The sequence below is a fragment of the Lactuca virosa genome, chromosome 3 (assembly GCF_052849685.1).
Source record: "Lactuca virosa cultivar CGN04683 chromosome 3, Lactuca_virosa_CGN04683_v6, whole genome shotgun sequence".
In the NCBI taxonomy this organism is placed as follows: Eukaryota; Viridiplantae; Streptophyta; class Magnoliopsida; order Asterales; family Asteraceae; genus Lactuca; species Lactuca virosa.
Genome location: NC_136428.1, coordinates 129,815,023 through 129,834,539, shown reverse-complemented (window position 1 = coordinate 129,834,539; position 19,517 = coordinate 129,815,023). Strand labels below are relative to the sequence as shown.

The 19,517-nt window shown below is 32.3% G+C and overlaps 2 protein-coding genes and 1 pseudogene across 2 annotated transcripts; 2 read left to right on the top strand and 1 right to left on the bottom strand.

Annotated features, from left to right (window-relative positions):
* The first annotated feature begins 515 nt into the window (after positions 1-515).
* LOC145164051 (uncharacterized) lies at positions 516-1,043 on the top strand. The gene has a single exon (XM_079082772.1). The coding sequence runs from the start codon at positions 516-518 to the stop codon at positions 1,041-1,043; it is 528 nt and encodes a 175-aa protein (XP_078938898.1).
* Positions 1,044-5,540: 4,497 nt separating this feature from the next.
* Positions 5,541-6,841, top strand: LOC145162616 (mitochondrial uncoupling protein 5 pseudogene; annotated as a pseudogene).
* A 6,147-nt stretch (positions 6,842-12,988) lies between these two features.
* LOC145166552 (uncharacterized) lies at positions 12,989-18,785 on the bottom strand. The gene is made up of 21 exons (XM_079085558.1): positions 18,558-18,785; positions 18,035-18,108; positions 17,817-17,910; positions 17,563-17,697; positions 17,323-17,441; positions 16,935-17,243; positions 16,761-16,848; positions 16,570-16,675; positions 16,370-16,483; positions 16,135-16,298; positions 15,941-16,061; positions 15,623-15,847; positions 15,329-15,519; positions 15,072-15,239; positions 14,534-14,639; positions 14,317-14,442; positions 14,081-14,239; positions 13,810-14,016; positions 13,543-13,737; positions 13,389-13,457; positions 12,989-13,312 (listed from the first exon to the last, which is right to left on the bottom strand). The coding sequence occupies exons 3-21, from the start codon at positions 17,903-17,905 to the stop codon at positions 13,190-13,192; spliced, it is 2,814 nt and encodes a 937-aa protein (XP_078941684.1). The 5' UTR covers positions 17,906-17,910; positions 18,035-18,108; positions 18,558-18,785; the 3' UTR covers positions 12,989-13,189.
* Positions 18,786-19,517: the final 732 nt, after the last annotated feature.

Here is a 19,517-nt window from a genome sequence, read left to right as displayed (position 1 = left end):
TCACTTTGGAATGAAGGCAAGCAAGTTCCTTGGTTACATGGTCACCAAGAGGGGAATAGAAGCTAGTCTTGGCCAAGGATCTTCAAATGGGGAACCACTCCTCCGACATCTTTAAGTATCTTCGAATGATGTAAGCGTTGTTTTGGCCAACGATCTTGATGGAGAACAACAACCTATTTACTATGTAAGTAAAAGTCTCTTGGATCCTGAAACCAGGTACTCTCTCCTTGAAAAACTAATACTTGCATTAGTTACAACTTCTACCAACTTAAGATATTATTTAGAAACTCATACTATACATGTCAAAACTCACTATCTTATTAAGAATGTCATGAGAAAACCAGAAATGTCAGGCAGAATGACTACGTGGTCAGTGAAGCTCATCACATATGAAATCAAATATGAGCCAAGATCCTGAATAAAGTCACAAGCATTAGCATACTTTGTGGCTGATTTTAGTGATGATCTACAACCTGAAGCAGAATTAGAAAACCAACAACTCCAAAAAAAAAAGCATGGGAAAATTGACACTTTTCATAGATGGAGCTTCCAACGTTAAAGGAACATGCCTAGGGATCATACTAAAATTGACACAAGGGGACATCCTACCCCAGGAAATTAGTTATGATTTCAATGCAACTAACAACAAAGCAGAGTATGACGTATTGATCATGGAGCTACAACTGGCCAAGGATCTTCACATTAAGGATCTTTATGTATATGTCGATTCGTTATTAATAACTAACCGCTTTAATGGATTCTATGTAATTAAAGGCGAAAGATTAGCACTATACCTTCAAACTCTTAAAAAATTAGCCTCCGAATTTGAAGCTTTTAGTCTGAATCAAGTTCCTAGAGAAGATAACACCGAGGAAGACACATTAGCCAACTTAGAGTCTTACCTCAGGATCCAACCAGAGAACGGGATCCTAATAACCCACATAATGATCCTGGAAATAGAAGATCCCTCCAGGAGACCAAACGACCCCGAAGACCTTGATCAGACGGCCACCATAGTAGCAATCGGAGGCCCAATTCCTTGATCCTCTAAACAGGATCCCGATCCAAACAATCAGGATCCTCAAAGACATTTGATATCCTGGATACAACCCATCATAGACTATATCTAGAATGGTATAATCCCAAAATAAGAAAAAACGATAAAGTGTTCAAGATGAGGCTCACACTTTGTGACGATCCATGGAGTATTATACAAGAAATCCATAACAGGTCCATATCTAAGATCAAGAAGCCATGGATGATCTAAAATACATACATGAAGGGGATTATGGAAACCACACTAGGGGCGTATCCTTGTGTTCTAAAGCGTTAAGAAGAGGATACTATTGGTCAACCATTAAGAAAGATGCCTTCCTACATGCTTAGAGGTGTGATGCCTATATCATTGATTCAGAAGCAAGAATTTGGGCATATTGGCTAGCTACCCTAAAAGGAAGCATCTTACCAAGATCCTAAAATGCTATACACCTTCAAGCATACTTTATGTAAGTCAATTTAGTCACAATTCATCACAACCGAGTCAAGGTACATACTTACTTGTTATTTTCTTTGTTTATTTTCATTCTAAGAACACTACTAACTTAAGCATCAGAGGGATGTTATCCAAGCTAACACCCACCCCCAAGCTAACATTTACAACATGTAGAAACTCAAGGATCCTAGCGATTACGAATAGAGACTGATCATCTCTCATCCGATTAAGGGTACTTAATCCCCTCTAAGGTTTAAAGAGTTAATAACCTCTTTCATCTGTGTTTGGGTTTCCACACCCCGCTTGGACACACGATATCTTACTATTGGATGTGAGTAAGGGGATCATTTCACGCTTTAGTGACTCAGCAACCCTCTTATTTCTGAACATATGTTAAGATCCTAAGGTTTAAAGGGTTAATGACCTCTTTCTCACGAGTTTAGGTTTCTACACCTCATTTGGATGCATGATATATAACTATGGGATGTGAATAAGGGGATCATTTCACGCTTTAGTGACTTGGCAACCCTCTTATTTCTGAACATATGTTAAGATTCTAAAGTAAATTTCTAAGGTTTATAACATTATCATGTTACCCTAAACGGTTTATAACATTATAATGTTATCCTAAACGGTTTATTCTAAAGTAGATTCTAAAGTAAATTTCTAAGGTTTATAACATTGTCATGTTAAGATTCTAAAGTAAATTTCTAAGGTTTATAACATTATCAGAAACGGTTGAAGCATGGTTTTCCAATAGCCATAGTTTGTAGGAGATAAAGTAAACCCAAATTTATGGGAGTTATGAGCAGTCTTTTCAATTGTAGAAAACGTTGTAATAGGATCCATGGAGGAAAGAAAAAAAAAAGAAAAAAACGAGGTAGGGTAGGGTTACGAGATGTGCTAACCAGAGAGATGGGGAAATCTTTATTCGATGCATGTTTCTTGTGCGATGGAAGCTTATTTTTTTTGGCGATAGGGTTAGGTTTGTTTTGATCGGCTCTAATACCAAGTTAACTTGGTAAATAAAATTGTCTTGTGAATTATGTTAACCATGTATTACATCAGGTGGATATATAATTGAGACATTTATACTCTAGTCCCTATACTAACAATGATTACAAATATTGTCTAATACCGGCTCCGACATTTCGGAGACCTTGTGCGAAAATCAAAGTAGGACCCCACAAAAAATTCTTGTGAAATATTATTAAGTAAATTTGTCACACTAAATTCAAAACTCAAATTTGCTAACAATCATCTCGTAAATTTACTACCACAATTTCATGTCTTCACTCATTAGTGTTCAAGTCTCTAGGATCATAGATGTTCAGTGTAATATATTCTTTGTTATTACATTACCATTCAAGGTGACTATGTCTTCATCTACACAAGACATATCTTTTAGAACTTGCAATTTAATTTCTTCTTTACTAGGTTCTTCCACAATATCATGAACTTCTTCTCTAGGTTTTTCCACAACTTCATGAACTTCATCCATGTTTTATGGCACACACAATTCAATTTCTTCTTCACTAGGTTCTTCCATAACCGATTCTTCATTACAATGGTATTCTGTCATTTGTTTGACGACAAATCAATTGATAGATCCTCCTTGACTTTGAATAAATTGCTCTTCTTTTTGTTTTCTTTTACGTTTAGAACAACCCTATTCCAAGTTTCTAGTTAGAGACATATTTTTTAACTAAAAAAATCAATGGTAATAACTTAACAATATATATTTGTAATATTTATCAAAAAGTTAATGTTTAAAATATTTAGAGCATCAAACAAAAACTTTATTTTAATATTTCTAAGTATTAGGCTATATTATATTAACATTAGAAGCCAAACAATGGGAAGCTCATTGCCCCCCTCCCTTACCCCCGCCCTTAAATCCTCCAATGCTCTACTATGGCCCTCTATACCAACATTAAAAAGATAAAACAATAAAGCATACTGATAGAGTCATAAACACAACTCATAAGACATTATGCAATACAAAAGGAAAAACCAAGAACATTGTTTAAGACTTTCTCTACTTTATTATTTATTAAATTCATTATGGAAATAAAAAACGAAGTTTTAGTCTGGGAGAGAAAGAAGTCAAGCCCGGTTGGTTAGTTTTTAACGAGATATCAACAAGATATCAAGATTAAAGACAACAAAATGGTAGTTTCTAGCGATAGAAGCGAGTAACATCGACGATCTACTGACACCATTGTTAGGTTTGTTAAGGTTTGATCTGTTTGACTCGTTTTATAAAAATCTATAACGTTTGCTTGAACTCATATTAAAATAGTATATGTATTATTTTTGATAAATATATTTCCTTTAATTGTTGATAAATTATAGAAATTGTGATAAGATTTTTGATTTTTTTTTATTTTCGTTGATTTTTTTCACAATTAAAATTATTTCAAGATTGCAACCAAATATTACATTGTAACATTGTGTATATACCTAACTGCTAATTTTCTTTAATAATAACACATACAAATGTATTTTATGAAGATACCAACACCATTAATATATATTTGTCCCTAAATTTTGAGGCCCCTTAAAATCGGAGGCCCCATGCGACCGCACCACTCGCACACCCCAGGACCGCCACTGTCATGATCAAACTCTTTTATTCAGGCGATATCACCGATCCAAAGTGGGAAAAAATAAGAACAAAACACTAATATTTAGGTCAAATGCAAAATTAAACTTAGAATAATGAAAAAAAAGAGGAGAAAAGATTGTATACAAACCTGCAAGGCACAAATCGACGGTGTTGTTTAGGTCGAATCCTAAATCGGGGAAAAACCAATGAAATCGAGAATTCGACCCTATTCAATGTTTCCGTGCTGTCAGAACAAATCGAGTCCTAAATAGAAGGTTGTGGTTCGATGGAAGATGACTGCAAAGATTAAACTCTGGTCGTCGTCTTCACTTGTCGTCGCTGCCTCGCCCGACGTGCCGGATTGGCCAACGATGGCGATGAAAACGATGGTAGAGCAGAGGGTGAAGGACTTCATTCCGATGATGTAATATAGCGGTGGTGTTCTTCTCCAACGATGATAGAGAGAAAAGAAATCGACAAGGGAATGAAATCATCGAAGGAAGTAAGATAACAACAGTCGATAAAGCGGTGGGAAGTAGATGTGAGAGAAGAGACGGTGCTCCAATTCCAAAGCGGCCCGAAACAACGATGGTATTGAAACCGAGCCAAACCATTGAAGCCATCGGCTCAAAACCGGCCACTGTTCACAAGAGCATTATGATTTTATTGTATGATTAATATAATTTTGATTACTATTATCATGGTAATAATTCTTAATGATTTTGTTTTTTAAAATCACCTATAATTATATATCTTAATAAAAGTTACATTACTCTTCATCATACATATAATTTCTACAAATAGATATTGCATCGGCAGATTAATATCTATAAATACGTTGCATGAAGCTTATTGTTATACATACATTTAATATTATTACAAAGAAATGAGAGAATGTTATATTGTAATTACAAATATAAGTTTAATAAAATGACATGTGTTATGATCAAACTTTTATATCGTTACCTAAAATTTGATTTTGGTAATATATTAAGTTATTCGTTAAACGGCACAAAACCGTCATCATCAAACGGCACCACATAACGTGGTTTACAACCTTTGCGGTGTGGTTTTCGGTTTTCAAAAAACCCAAACCACATATATGGTGCGGTCTGTGATTTTGACTCTAAACCATATCGCAAACACCCTACATCAAATTTTAAATTGCAATATGTTCAAAAAAATAACTTAGTTTCGAACCTTAAACACAAACAAATAGTTTCTAAAACATGGTTATGAAATTTTAGTAGAAAAAACATATCAAATAACTCATAAATATAATACCAAAGTCAAAATTATAAATTATAATTTGAGTTTTTATACTTTATAACATTTTTTTTAAGAGTTTGGGTGTATAAAAGTAAAGCAATATCGCCCTTATAAAAGAAAGGAAAGCGAATGATGGCTACTAAAATTCTAAACTTTCCATTCTCATGTATCTTTCTCCACCCCTTTAAAAGTTTCCCCCCAAAAGCATGATTCCATTTCCATCAAACCTTCTTCTCTTTTCCCCAATTCCAATCTTTCTCATAATCACTTCTATACCCAAAATCCATCAACAATGGGAGTCAAGTCATTCGTCGAAGGTGGAATAGCATCAATAATCGCCGGATGTTCCACCCACCCACTTGATCTCATCAAAGTCCGGATGCAGCTCCAAGGAGAAAACCACTCCACCGGCAGAGGCGGAATCACCCGCCCTCCACGCGTCGGTCCCATTTCCGTCGGAATGCGGATCATTCGACAAGACGGCTTCCGCGCGCTTTACTCCGGCGTCTCCGCCACCATGCTCCGCCAGACCCTATATTCCACCACCCGAATGGGCCTCTACGACATGCTGAAAACCAAATGGACCGATCCAAACACCGGGATCATACCTCTATGGCAGAAGATAACCGCCGGACTTATCGCCGGAGGAATCGGCGCCGCTGTCGGAAACCCCGCCGACGTTGCAATGGTACGAATGCAAGCCGATGGAAGAGTCCCCCCTGCAGAGCGTCGTAATTACAAAAGCGTATTCGACGCGATATCACGAATGGTGAAAAACGAAGGAATCGGTAGTCTATGGCGGGGATCATCCCTTACGGTGAACCGAGCAATGCTGGTGACGGCGTCGCAGCTGGCGTCGTACGATCAGATGAAGGAGACGATAATAAACAGGGGTTGGATGAAGGATGGGCTTGGAACCCATGTGACGGCGAGCTTTGGTGCAGGTTTTGTTGCGGCGCTTATGACGAATCCGGTGGACGTGATTAAGACACGAGTGATGAATATGAAGGTGGTGGCCGGAAAAGCTCCGCCGTATACGGGCGCCGTTGATTGTGCCCTGAAAACAATTAAAGCAGAAGGGCCGATGGCTCTTTACAATGGTTTCATTCCGACGATATCAAGACAGGGACCATTTACTATCGTGCTCTTTGTCACACTGGAACAGGTGAGAAAATTGCTCAAGGATTATTAAACAAAATAATATTATGGTTTGTTTTTTAATTTAATTACTGGATTTTAGAAATGATTTTGAAAACCATCCATTATGTTTTATATTTGAGAAATATAATGGTTTTGAATTATTATTTTTGTGATTTTAAAATCCAGTGATATTTTTTTTTAAATATCGTAATATTATTGTTATTTTAAAATCCGGTGATATAAATCTATAATTAGTTTGTTTAGGTATTTGTACTCTTAAATTCAAATATTAATTGTATTTTTAAATGTATATTATTATGCACCAAAGATTGTTATTGGGTTGTTTTTAAATATAGTAATTAGCAAACTTTTCATTTTAAGCACATGTATATCTTCTTATTTTTATCATGAAGTATGTTGAACTTGGACAGGATAAGGTATAATGGTATATTGGTATGTGATTAGATGCAGTAGATAATAATAATATTTATTGAGTTGTTTATTATGAAAATCTTGTTTTATTTATTCCTATAACAATATAGTATTTTGAATAATACTTTATCATAGCAATATAATACAAATTAAACAATAAAGAGTAAATAACTAAAATCAATTCTTATGGTTTAGTTAAAATTATGCTTGTAGACCTTGTTCTTTTTCACTCGGGCAGTTCATGTGTGATTTATTACGTGTGATGTCCCCTAAATTAATTTATTCTTTTATAATTAGTTATAATATTAAATAATAAAATGGGTCCATTTATCCTTCCCATCATGCTTATCATCATTCACCATCACCTCTCTGATCCTAACCGACTCTTGAATTCTTCTTCATGATCTCTAGTATTTACGGTGAACATAGAACACCGGTGAACCATTGCTTCCGACTAGTACCACCACCATTACCATCGACAACAACATCATTATTGTCATCGACAACCACCATCACCACTACCACCAACCTTCTTCCATCACCATTGTCGATAACCTAACACCACTTTCACCATCAGCCTTCTTCCAATTTGCCATCGTCAATAACCTAACATTATTGTCGCCATCAGTTTTCTTCCTTTGTCACCCTCGATAACCTAACACTATTGTCATCATCCTTCACTCACCCATTTACGTCGATGCAACCATTTCATTTCTTTTCTCTGTTCAAATAAATCCACCATGAGACATTCGATTTAGGTTTGTGTTTTTTCTGATTAGGTTTAGCAAACTGTTTTTGGGTTTGTAATGATCATCTCGAACCACCTTCTCATTCCTATTATCAAACCCAACGATTCTGTCCTCCTTTAGGTTTAATTGCAAGATTTGCTTTTAATTTAAGGTTAGGATTTAGTTTTAATTTTCATATTTCTGATCTTGAAAACTATCCACTATCTTTTATATTTGAGAAATGTAATGGTTTTGAATTATTTTTTTGTGATTTTAGAATCCAGTTATATATATATATTTTTTAAATGTCTAAAGATTATTGTTATTTTAAAATCCAGTAATATAATTAGTTTGTAATCATAAATTCAAATATTAATTGTATTTGTAGATGTGTATTATTATGCAGAGAAGATAGCTATTGGGTTGTTTTTAAATATAGTAGTATTTACCAAACTTTTCATTTAAGCACGTGTATATATTCTTATTTTTATCATGAAGTATGTTGAACTTGGATACGATAAGACCAGAGGGAGTGAGTGTGGTTTCACTCACGGTTCCGCCACATCATCACCCAAAACACCGTCTCATCCCTGCGGTACGAACCACACTTTCTCTTTCTTCACCCAAATAGTGTTGAACTCCTCCTACTCTCTATCTTCTCTCTTCAATTGTTTCTCTCTTTCCTCCTTTTTTGGTATACCACACCTAGTGTATAGCAAAAAACCACGCTTTGTGTGATAAATTGACATGATACTTATATGACGTTTATGTGGCAGAGGAGTGAGTGTCGTTTTTGTGGCACCACTCCCTGCAGGCTAAGGTATAATGGTATGTGATTAGATGTAGTAAATAATAATATATTTTTATTGAATTGTTTATTATGAAAATCTTGTTTTATATACTCCTAGAACAATATTCTAGTTTGAATAATACTTTATCATAATATAATTCAAATAAAATAATAAAAGTAAATTCTTAAAATCGGTTTCTTATGGTTTAGTTAAAAATTATGTTTTTAGATTTTTTTTTTCTTTTTTTATGTATTTGGACTATGTCTATGTTATTTTTTTGTTGCTTCCCATAAAATATGAAAAAATATATATTATTTTTGTCCATTTCTTTCGACCATTGCCACCACCATTGCCATCGACAACAAGCATCACCATTGCCATCAACAACCACGATCACCACTACCATTAACCATCAACCTTCTTTCATCACCATCGTTGATAACCTAACACCACTTTCGTCATCAGCCTTCTTCCTTTGCCACCGCCAATAATCTAATATCATTGTCTCCATCAGCCTTCTTCCTTTACCATCGTCAATAGCCTAACATTATCGTCATCATTCCTCACTCATACATCTAAGTTGATGCCACCACTTCGTCTCTTTTCTCCGTTCGAAATAAACCCACCATGGGAACTCCGATTTAGGGTTTGTGTTTTTTCTGATTAGGTTTAGCAAACTGTTTTTGGGTTTGTAATGATGATCTCGAACCACCTTCTCCTTCCTATTATCAAACCCAACGATTCTGTCCTCCTTTAGATTTTAATTTCAAGATTTGCTTTTAATTTAAGGTTAGGATTTAGTTTCAATTTTCATATTTCTGATTAGGTTTAGCAAACTGGTTTTGGGTTTGTAATGATGATCTCGAACTACCTTCTCCCTCCTATTATCAAACCCAACGTTTATGTCCTCCTTTAGGTTTTAATTTCAAGATTTGCTTTTAGTTTGATAATTTCAAGATTTGCTTTTAATTTAAGGTTAGGATTTAGTTTCAATTTTCATATTTCAATTTTAGGATTTGGTGGTATATTGTAGTGATGGTGGACGGGGTGATGGTCGTCGTCGTCGATGGCAGTGGTAGTAGTAGTGATGGTTGACTGTAATGGTGGGTATGGGGTGACGGTACGATTTCAGTATTCTACAAATAAAACAATATTAATTTTATTTAATAAAATAAAAAAAAAGTTAAAAAAATATGAGAAAGGGTAAATATACTCTTTTCATGTATAGCAGAGACACAGAAATAACAACAAAAATAATATATCGATGGTCCGAATGTAAAAATTGTAAAGACGAAATATGTAATTTTGATCAAATCATAAGGACGATTTTAATAATTAAGTCTAATATTTGTTTTTGTAAGAGTATATCTAATCATCACACATGATGTCTTTTTTTTCTGATTTACCATATTATCTTTACATTAATTTATCTAACAAAATGTTATTAACTTAAACATTATTCAATATTCGACCAATTATATATATATGTATATATATATATATATATATATATATATACTAATTTACAATATTTTTATGAAATATTGTGGGTTAATATTATAAAAAGACCTTATATATTATGTTTTTTTCGGATTAAACCTCAAAAAAAAAATTTAAAAAGACTTTGTATTTTTTTATTTTTCCGATTTAGCCTTTTTTGCAGTTTTTTTCTGAAAAAAGATGTAACATGTAAAGGTTTTTTTTTTGGAAGAAGAAAAAATTGAGGGTTTTACATGAAAAAAATAAAAGGTTGAATAAAACTTTAAAGATTATCATACGACCATTATGAAAAGACCTTACTTTATAATATTAATGATCGAAAAACACTCAAAATAACAAAGTTTAAAGGTTAAATATAATACAGAAGTAAAATGAAATAATATAAATTGTTGATATTATCGACTCAAAATGCAAATCATTCCAAAGATAAAAGACATTTCCTAATATTAATTTATTAATATTTGACCTTTCAGAAAAGAAAAGAAAAAAAAAACTTATTTGCTCTAATAACTCTCTAACTTGAAAATTAGAATCGTATAAGGAAAAAACACAAATGATATAATTGAAGGATTTTTTTCAAAAAGAATGAAATCACTAAATTGTCAAGAGATCCAAGTACCTTATTCGGATATAATTCCAACAGATAATAAAGAGATAATTTTTGTTATTTAAAACATAATCAAGAGATTTTAGTACTTAATTATCAATTAAATTTTGTTATGACGTTTATATTTTTATTTTATTAACCTAAAGCAAATTATGTGGATTAAACTATTGAAACGACATCACTAATAGTAATCAAACTTTATAGGGTAAATAGTACAAAAATACTACGTTTACACGAAAATTCTAATTTGACATTGTGTTATTTTTTGTCTTAAATTTGACACTGTGTTTTCTAATTTGTTACAATTCTGACCACTTAACCGTTCAACCCGGTTACTTGCTGACGTGACATGATGACGTGTCAGTTTTGATGACGTGGGGTGCTAACATAGCATGCTGACGTGTCAAAATTGAATTTTTTTCCACAAAAGACACTAAGTTTTCATTTTTTTTTCGATTTTTGACATTAAGTTTTTTTTATTTTTATTTTGACACTTTTTTTTGTTCCAAATCGAAAATCATTTTTTCCAATTTTTTCAATGTCGATCATTTTTTATTTGAAACCTTATAATTATTTAATCGTAAATAAAAATATGTGTAAAATCTACAACAAAAAATAAAATAAATAATATTTCATAAGTGATAATTGATAAAATTTTGTTATTCTCATTCGAAGTTTATGGTTAGTTCGGCTCTCAATATATAACTAAAAATATTTATAAAACATATGCTTTGAATGTAAAAAATATGACTTTTAAATGAAAAAAAAATATATTTATATGGTTTAAAATGTAATAAAAAAAATATTTATACGGTTTCAAATGGAAAATGATTAGCATTGAACAAAATTGAAAAAAATAATGTTCGATTTGGAAAAAAAAATAAAGTGTCAAAATTGAAAAAAAAAAATAAACTTAGTGTCAAAATCGAAAAAAATTAAAAACTAAGTGTCTTTTATGGGAAAAAATTCAATTTTGACACGTCTGCATGTCACGTCATCAAAACTGACAAGTCATCATGTCACGTCAGCAAGTAACCGGGTTGACCGGTCAAATGGTTAGAATTTTAACAAATTAGAAAACACAATGTCAAATTTGAGACAAAAAATAACACAGTCTCAAATTAGAATTTTCGTGTAAACGTAGTGTCTTTTGTGCTATTACCCAACTTTATAGTTGCTCCATCTACTAATTAATCAAACTTTTTATATGATGTTTGTATACTCGAGTTTTAATGTTATTCTATTATAACGAAAATAATCATTTTCTCTAAATATGTATCTTGAAACTGATATTTTTTATTTTTTAATTTTATTTCTCTCATAATTATCATGGCCGGGATTTTACCTAAAACCGTTTTACGCTTTGCAAAATTGTGATTGTAAGATCAAACTGGGATCGGATAATTCTATCAAAATAAATTAGTCTCTAAATTTGCTTGCAAAGTTTTGTTTTGTATAGTACCCACTATAAAAGTGTTGATTTTAACATTGATTGATACTGAAATCAATTTTAATTTCTTAAATAATGATTACAATTCTTGCAAATGCAAAATACGACAGTTAAATAGAAACATAATAAGCTAGAAAAAAAAAAAAAAAAAAAAAAAAGAAAAGATCATCGTTGCCATGTACAACTAATGACACAATATCGAATAGAGACTATCTTGTATGTCGTGATGTTTTGCTAATTTGTGATGAATGTATGAAACTGTGATGTTTTATGATGTTTCATGTCATCTGTAATGCTTGATTTCATGTTGAATGGATGAACATTTGAGGCTTGATTTCATCCAACATGAGTTTTTATATGAGAAATGACGAATTTCATATGATTTATAAGACTAAAGACTTTACTATAAAATAAATACTAAAAATATGGGATCAAATCCAGATAAAATCTTACAATCCTGATTAGTATTTGATTCTAGTACATATCTTGTTTCATACTCGCTCCTAATATGTTCTCGTTTGTAGTAGCTTAAAATCCTAAAATCAAAATCAAGATTTTAACAACTATATCTTCTTTGATTCTTCTTCAATCATTAGGCTAAGTTATAGTATTGCCACTCAAATACTAAATCCAGTAAAACTTAACAATGACTCGTGCATGATCATATATCGACGAAACAACACTACATGCTAATATTTCCATATTCATTATATCATCCTATAAAGACCTTTAGCTACGAGTGTTACAATCATTGTAGAAAAAATATTAACCTTAGCCCTATGGCTTAGAATATACAAATTTATAAACATAACCAACTGAAATCAACATTTTAGATTTTACTCCCCCCCAAAACCACCTTCCCTCTCTTCCTTTCAAATTCCTCATAAACTCTAAAGAAATAAGTTGATAACAAAATCAATAAACTAAAACTTACAAGTTGATTTTCCCACTAAAAAACAATCAAATCAAAATAACCCTCAAAACAAACTACTCTTTTCAAAAAAAAAATTCACGAGTCATACGTCTCACATCAGCTAAACACTGTCATAACTACATCTACATATGTTGGAGTCTTATATATCTCTTCATAAAGCCTGTTTTGAAAAGATAATGTAGTTGTTGAAGAAGTTCCTATACAAACTACTACTAGTACTACAAATGTGTATTTCATTTCATGAATCTTTACATAACATGGATTGCACTTCTTTTATTGATGTGGGTGGCTCCACATCTTTATCTGTCAGCATGTATCCCACCAATGATTGCATTTCCGATGCAAATGTTTCATTCAAAACCTACCCATATAAATACATAAACAAATAAATATAATATCATTGATAAAAATTGTTAAAAGAAAGAGTTTTTACATACCAAGAGTGCAACTCGTGAGGCTTTATAAGACCAATTCTCTTTCCTTTTCTCCAACACCCTCAGCACATCCTGTTTCATAATAACAACATTAAATAATCAGAAAAATATTTATAGATTAGGATGAGTCATGAGTTGATGGATATGGATATGACACCTGTCCCATTCGATCCCATAAAGCTCTACAAAAGAGTGTAAAGACATTAAAGTCAAGAAAACCATGGAGATCACTTATTATCTTTATCAACACATCCTTTAAAGGCTGCATTCTGCTTCTTATTTCCGATTCACCAACACTCTCTTTTGCTTCTTGGATTACCTTCTTCAGGTTTGTTCCATTTTGCAACCTTGTCTGTATACATTAAGTCATAAACAAGACACACAAAAAAAAAAGGAAAGAAGTTTCTAAATTTGGTATCCTCACATTTCCAGCAAGTTTCTCAATAGCTGATTGCTGATAGTTTCTAAATTTAGTTTTCAGCATTACAGTTACTTCACTCAGAAGTTCTCCTGGAGCTGCATTTTCACTCTCTGAAACTGAAACACACACATGCCTTGATTTAAACTGCCTTTCTATTTCTGGTTGTAGCACATCCAGCATCTTCTTTATCAAATTAAAAAGACTTCCTAACTGCAAAAAGAATAGAACAAATTGTTATATATTGTTTCTATTTTATTGTTTGTAGATTTATTACCTCTTCAGGGAAAGTATAAGGCAATGAATTTCCTTTTGCGATTCTTTGAACATATTGTACTGCTTTAACTGGGATTGTGTTTTCCTTCAATGCAGATAAAATTTCACTATATTGTTTCTCCAGAGTTTCCATAATTACCCTTTCAGCATCTGCTATTACCTAGTAATGTGATAGAAAGAATCAAGAAATGAAAGTAGAATGCATGGCATAAAAATAAAAATAAAAATAAATAATACCTTCTCCAAAAGCAAAGTATATTGAGGCCAACGAGAAACAATAACTTGAAATTCAACCAATGTCTCTTTAAGTTTCTCATACATATCATCAACAAAAACAGATGTTGAATTTTGTGCTACAACACCCTGTAACATTAACAAATAACAATCAAACAGTGCTTATTATATTATTTTACTTTGAAAAAAAAAAAAAAAAAAAACTAAAAGAAAAATGCACCTTATCAAGTTTGCAGGATTCAAGTAATTCAAGGTGTTTGTCATGAATCCTACGTGTTATATAAACATGGAACATCTCTTTGGCATCAACACCACCTTTCACAAAACTGCAATTTAATTAATTATTAAACATTAATAAAAACTCACATCCAAGAATTTAGACTAAACTACAACTTTGGTCCCTGAGTTTAGCAGACTTTTTTCGGTTTTGGTCCCTACAAGGATCTGTTTGATATTAATATCGCTATGTTCAAACCAAAATTACATAGTTTTTTTTTTAAGTTTTGGGCCAAGGGCAAAATGGTCATTTTAAAATATTAACAGCAGGGTAGTTAGAAAATTACATAGTTTTTTTTTTAAGTTTTGGGCCAAGGGCAAAATGGTCATTTTAAAATATTAACAGCAGGGTAGTTAGATATTTAAGGATTTATGTACGAAAATCATTATAAAAGTAGAAAATTAGGGACCAAAACCGAAAAAAGTCAGTGGTCAAATTTGTAATTTATAAGATAAGAGAGAATTAGAGAAAGAGCATTTACCTAATATTCCAGGAATCAAGATCTCTCTGAAAATCACAAGTTGTGATAATTAAGTCTGTGACAGGTGGCGAGAGGCTAATGGGTGGACATGCAACAAGAAATGCACGCATTCTATTGCAAAGCTCTGTGCTATAAAGAGCTGAAGAAAGATTCGGAAGGTCTACAAAACTATTTAAAAAAGAAGATAATCAATAACCAGTAATAAAATAATAATAATAATAATAATCAAATTTAGTATCATGTAGATATTGCTTTACCTTGGAAGCACATGCTGATTATTTATTTTTATGTCACTTGCAATTTCATTTCTGAAATTTAAACAAAGAGACTTCATTTTCTGATAAGCAGATGAGTAAGCAATCTGGTCAACTGTTGACTTTTCAGTTGTAGTGGAGACAAATTCGTTTGTTTCTGCCAGGTGTCTTGCTAAAATCTTTCTTACAGCAGTCTGGAATGATTAGAAATTTAGAATCATAGAATGTTTTAGATAAATAATATGGAGGGTAAAGAAGGAAAATGATAAAAATGTTGTGAATTGTAAATAGTAATACCTGAAAATATTTACATAACTGCAATTGGGATTCTGGAGATTTGATGTCATGCAAAAGGGTGTAGAGTTTTAAAGCAGGTTTTAAAGCAGGAGATATGAATCCAGATGAAGATTTAGGTGATTCTGTTAATCCTGATGATGAATGTTCATCCAGTGATTTATAGTTTTCAAAAACTAAAGCAATTTTTTCTTCAATTTCATCAGAAAGTGACACCAACATCCGATTCTGATCAATAAGTTATTAAATTTAAAATCAATCATAAAGATATTAATCAATTGATAATTAATAAACATGAATGAATGATTCTAAGTTTCTAACCTCTTGAACACTCAAAGTCCCATTCATTTTCCCTTTCTTGATTACTGGAGACAATAAGTCATACACCACATTTAAACAATCTGCAGTTGGTGTAGCAACATCCATAACATATGAAAGATATCTGGAAAACCAATATACATTAGAAAAATTAAATAAATAAAAGATGAGTTTCAATATTTTGATTTTGAAGACACCTTAGTTTTGTATATGCATCAGAAACTCCATAGTAAGAAGCAAATTCAGTCACCAACCACTTCCATGATCCATGAAGTAGAAGCTTTCTTTGTTGAAAATTTTGAACTTTCATTGCTGCTTCTAACACTGAGTCATATGCTATAGTTTCAGCCACAATTCCACACTAGAGAAACAAATTTTGATACATATTATTAGAAACTTCTTATAAATTTATAATTTACAATATTTTTTTACCTTAACATTGTTATTCTCATCTGTAGTAGTTGAATACTGCATGTGTAATTGTATTCTTCCAACAAGTTCATGTTCAGGTTCATGGTATATTGGCCACCATCTAAGCTTATCTCCCTGTAATTATCTTACTTTTTTTCAGACTTTTATAAAAATATTATATATATAGTAAAAAACTCAAAATTATATTCAAATATACATACCACATCATCAGTTATGTCTGCTATCTGTGCTTTGACATGTCCACAATACTTTCCTTTTGAATCAGTAACTTCAATAAGCAAATCATCTCTCATGCCATCTGGCAAGCTGCATTTAAAAATTATTAAATGTAATTTAAAAAATCATTCAACTTTTTATGTAGAAGGAAAAAAGAGAGGGAGAATGCACACACAATACATGAGTTTCACTACTTCCTGGCTGCATACGTGTCACATCAGCATCAGATGAACTTTTTAATCTCAAAGAACATACGTATGTTTCTGCATTTTATCAAAAAATATATATATAATTTGATAACTATTTATGAAAATGAAAAAGGGTATTAAGAATTTAAGATTTAACATACCTTCAGGTGCTTCAGGAGGTGTTGGAGAATTATGCAAACTTGTTATGCCTACTTTTAAGAGACCTGATATATCTTTTAAATACTGTGTTCCAAAGTGTAAATAAGCAAGACTTTGATGTGAAAGTGATCCATTTGTAGAAAAATTTGGTGTCACACGAACTCTTCTTATTGCTTCCCATTCTGAATGTATTGTTGATTTTGTGGAGGATAAACGCCGATTAATTTTTTGTAATTTCATCAATGGAGGTTTTTTAATTGAGGAAAAAGTGCAACCATTTGGTGGATCCAACACCATTTTAACCTTTCTCACTGCATCACAAATTCACAACAGTTTTTATAGGAAACATGAAATTCTTGATGATATATGAAGATCAAACTTCAAAGTTACCTTGAACTTTCAACTTTCCAAAGGTTTTTTGGGGTTTTTTAGGAACTCCTGTAACAACTAATTCGGAACATTTTTTGCTCAATAACTCTTCTTCTGGTTGTAATAGATATTGTTCCAAACTATGACACAGAGAACATTCTTGTAAATTTCTTTAATTACATTGGTATATAACTATATATATATATATATATATATATATATATATATATATATATTAGTATCCAAAGTAAAAAAGATTACCAGAAAGCGGATCGAAGGAGGGAACATTCATTTTTTAAGAAGGAAACAGCTTCAGGGCTTCCTATGGACCAATTTTTTAGACAGAGACGAACACATGCTTCATAGGAGATAATAGCACACCATGGTCCTAGCTCACTGAAATCAGTTCATGGTGTATAATATTTGTATAAAACTATATATGTTAAGTTAACTATGGTAAAGTTAAGTAGGAAGTATGTACACAAAAAGCTAGAATTGCAAATGCTATTAGCTACCTTGTATGGAATGCAGGAAGGCGAACAGGCTTCTCAAGATCTTGAACAGTTTCTGGCATAGAAGGTGCATAAGGGACATTGGGACCCATTAGACCTAACATCAGTGAAGAAACCATTAACCAATTTTACAGTTTGAGTTTTCAGATCAAATAGTAGTAAGCTTTAATGTTGAACATTACAGGAAACAAGGAAATTCAATAAAGTTAAAAGATACTTACCAGGTTTCAATCCCAAAATCTACACTGAAAATGGCTTTTTCCCTCGATTTCTCCCTCGTCAAATATCTCGATACCTAAAATTAAGAAGGTCGGACTAAAAAATTCACCGAATCTAAAACGAAAGACTAAATTTTAGCTTATAAACCCACTTCGCCGAGTCGGGAAAAGCCTCTGGACGATGAGATTTTTCTAAATGTGTGTGCGCATTCACAACGTGAATGCCAAAGGTAAAGATATTTCCGCTGATCGTGAAACCATAGGATATTGGGAAAGAGATTGAATAGAATGAATTTCCAAATTTTACTTTTGATTAACATTATTGTTCTATGATTCCAGTGAATAATGTGATTTCATTAAGTCTACTTTTTAGTTCACACACAAGAGAGTTAAAGATTTCACAAGATTTAGACGAAAAGATCGAGAAACGTAATGATTTAGTTGCCATAAACATAAAACTTGAATAAGATTCACTGCAAGCATTATGATAGATGTGAAAAGGAAAGATAATAGAAAGAGTTATCACCTCAAAAGTTTTCCAGATTTCAACAGGAATCAAGCAAAATTCAACGCATTTGCTGGCTCTCTTTCTTGAGTGTGTGTGTGTGTGGAAATGGTTGTGTAGAGTCAAGAGTGCGGTGCCAGTGGCGAGGGGGCTGTCTTTTTCTTCTCCTTTTGATTTCATTAATTTATTTAGCTTTCTCCCCTCCCTTATTCCTTCAATTGGGGGGAAAAGTTCCTTCCACATCACACTTTTTTCCCACAGAAAAGAAAAAGAAAATACAATTGGACATAATGTACTTTATTGATAGTTCTTTAGTTCTCGGTTCTCCGAGCTTTATTATGTGGTGATTCGATTTATTTATTTTATTTTTTATTTTTTTTATTTTTTTGAAAATGACTCTTTAGGATAAATAACTGTTGCGTTTGTTTTCATTTGGTCCATTTTCTTTTTTTTGTACTCAATATACCAACGAATTTGTTGTTTGTGTTCACCATAACCTTTTTTACCGGCTTTTGACCCCTGATAGTCGGTCAAAGAGTTATGGTGAACACAAACAACAAGTTCGATGGTATATTGAGTATAAAAAAAAGGAAATGGACCAAATGAGAACAAACTCAACAGGTGGTTACCCTCTTGAGTCATTTTCCCCGAAAAGTTAAATGAAATTAAAGTTGCAAAATTATCAAAAACTACAACCTTCTTTGGCCATAACGTATATGAAAAGCGTTTCGAATGGGTAACTTCGTTAAAACATGGTCTATGTTATTCTTACTGTAGTTAGTTGTCAACGCCTCTCTGCAAAAGGGTATGACTGTGGATGAGAGGTATATTTATCAGCATAAACGTTTACCACAAGGTATATTATGTGTCTGCAAAAGCTGCATGATATTGTACATATTGATGTTGTATCTTATCCCATGAATTTGATCTTAAAGCTAAGTAAACTAAAAAATCACAACACTTGTGATTCCACTCGTTTGT

Coding starts and splice junctions, on each gene's coding strand:
- LOC145164051 (XM_079082772.1), top strand. CDS start 516: ATGGGAAAATTGACACTTTTCATAGATGGAGCTTCCAACGTTAAAGGA.
- LOC145166552 (XM_079085558.1), bottom strand. CDS start 17,905: ATGGGTCCCAATGTCCCTTATGCACCTTCTATGCCAGAAACTGTTCAA. Junction 14,017..14,080: donor CTTATACTTTCCCTGAAGAG/GTAATAAATCTA, acceptor TTCTTTTTGCAG/TTAGGAAGTCTTTTTAATTT. Junction 13,738..13,809: donor TTGAGAAACTTGCTGGAAAT/GTGAGGATACCA, acceptor TAATGTATACAG/ACAAGGTTGCAAAATGGAAC.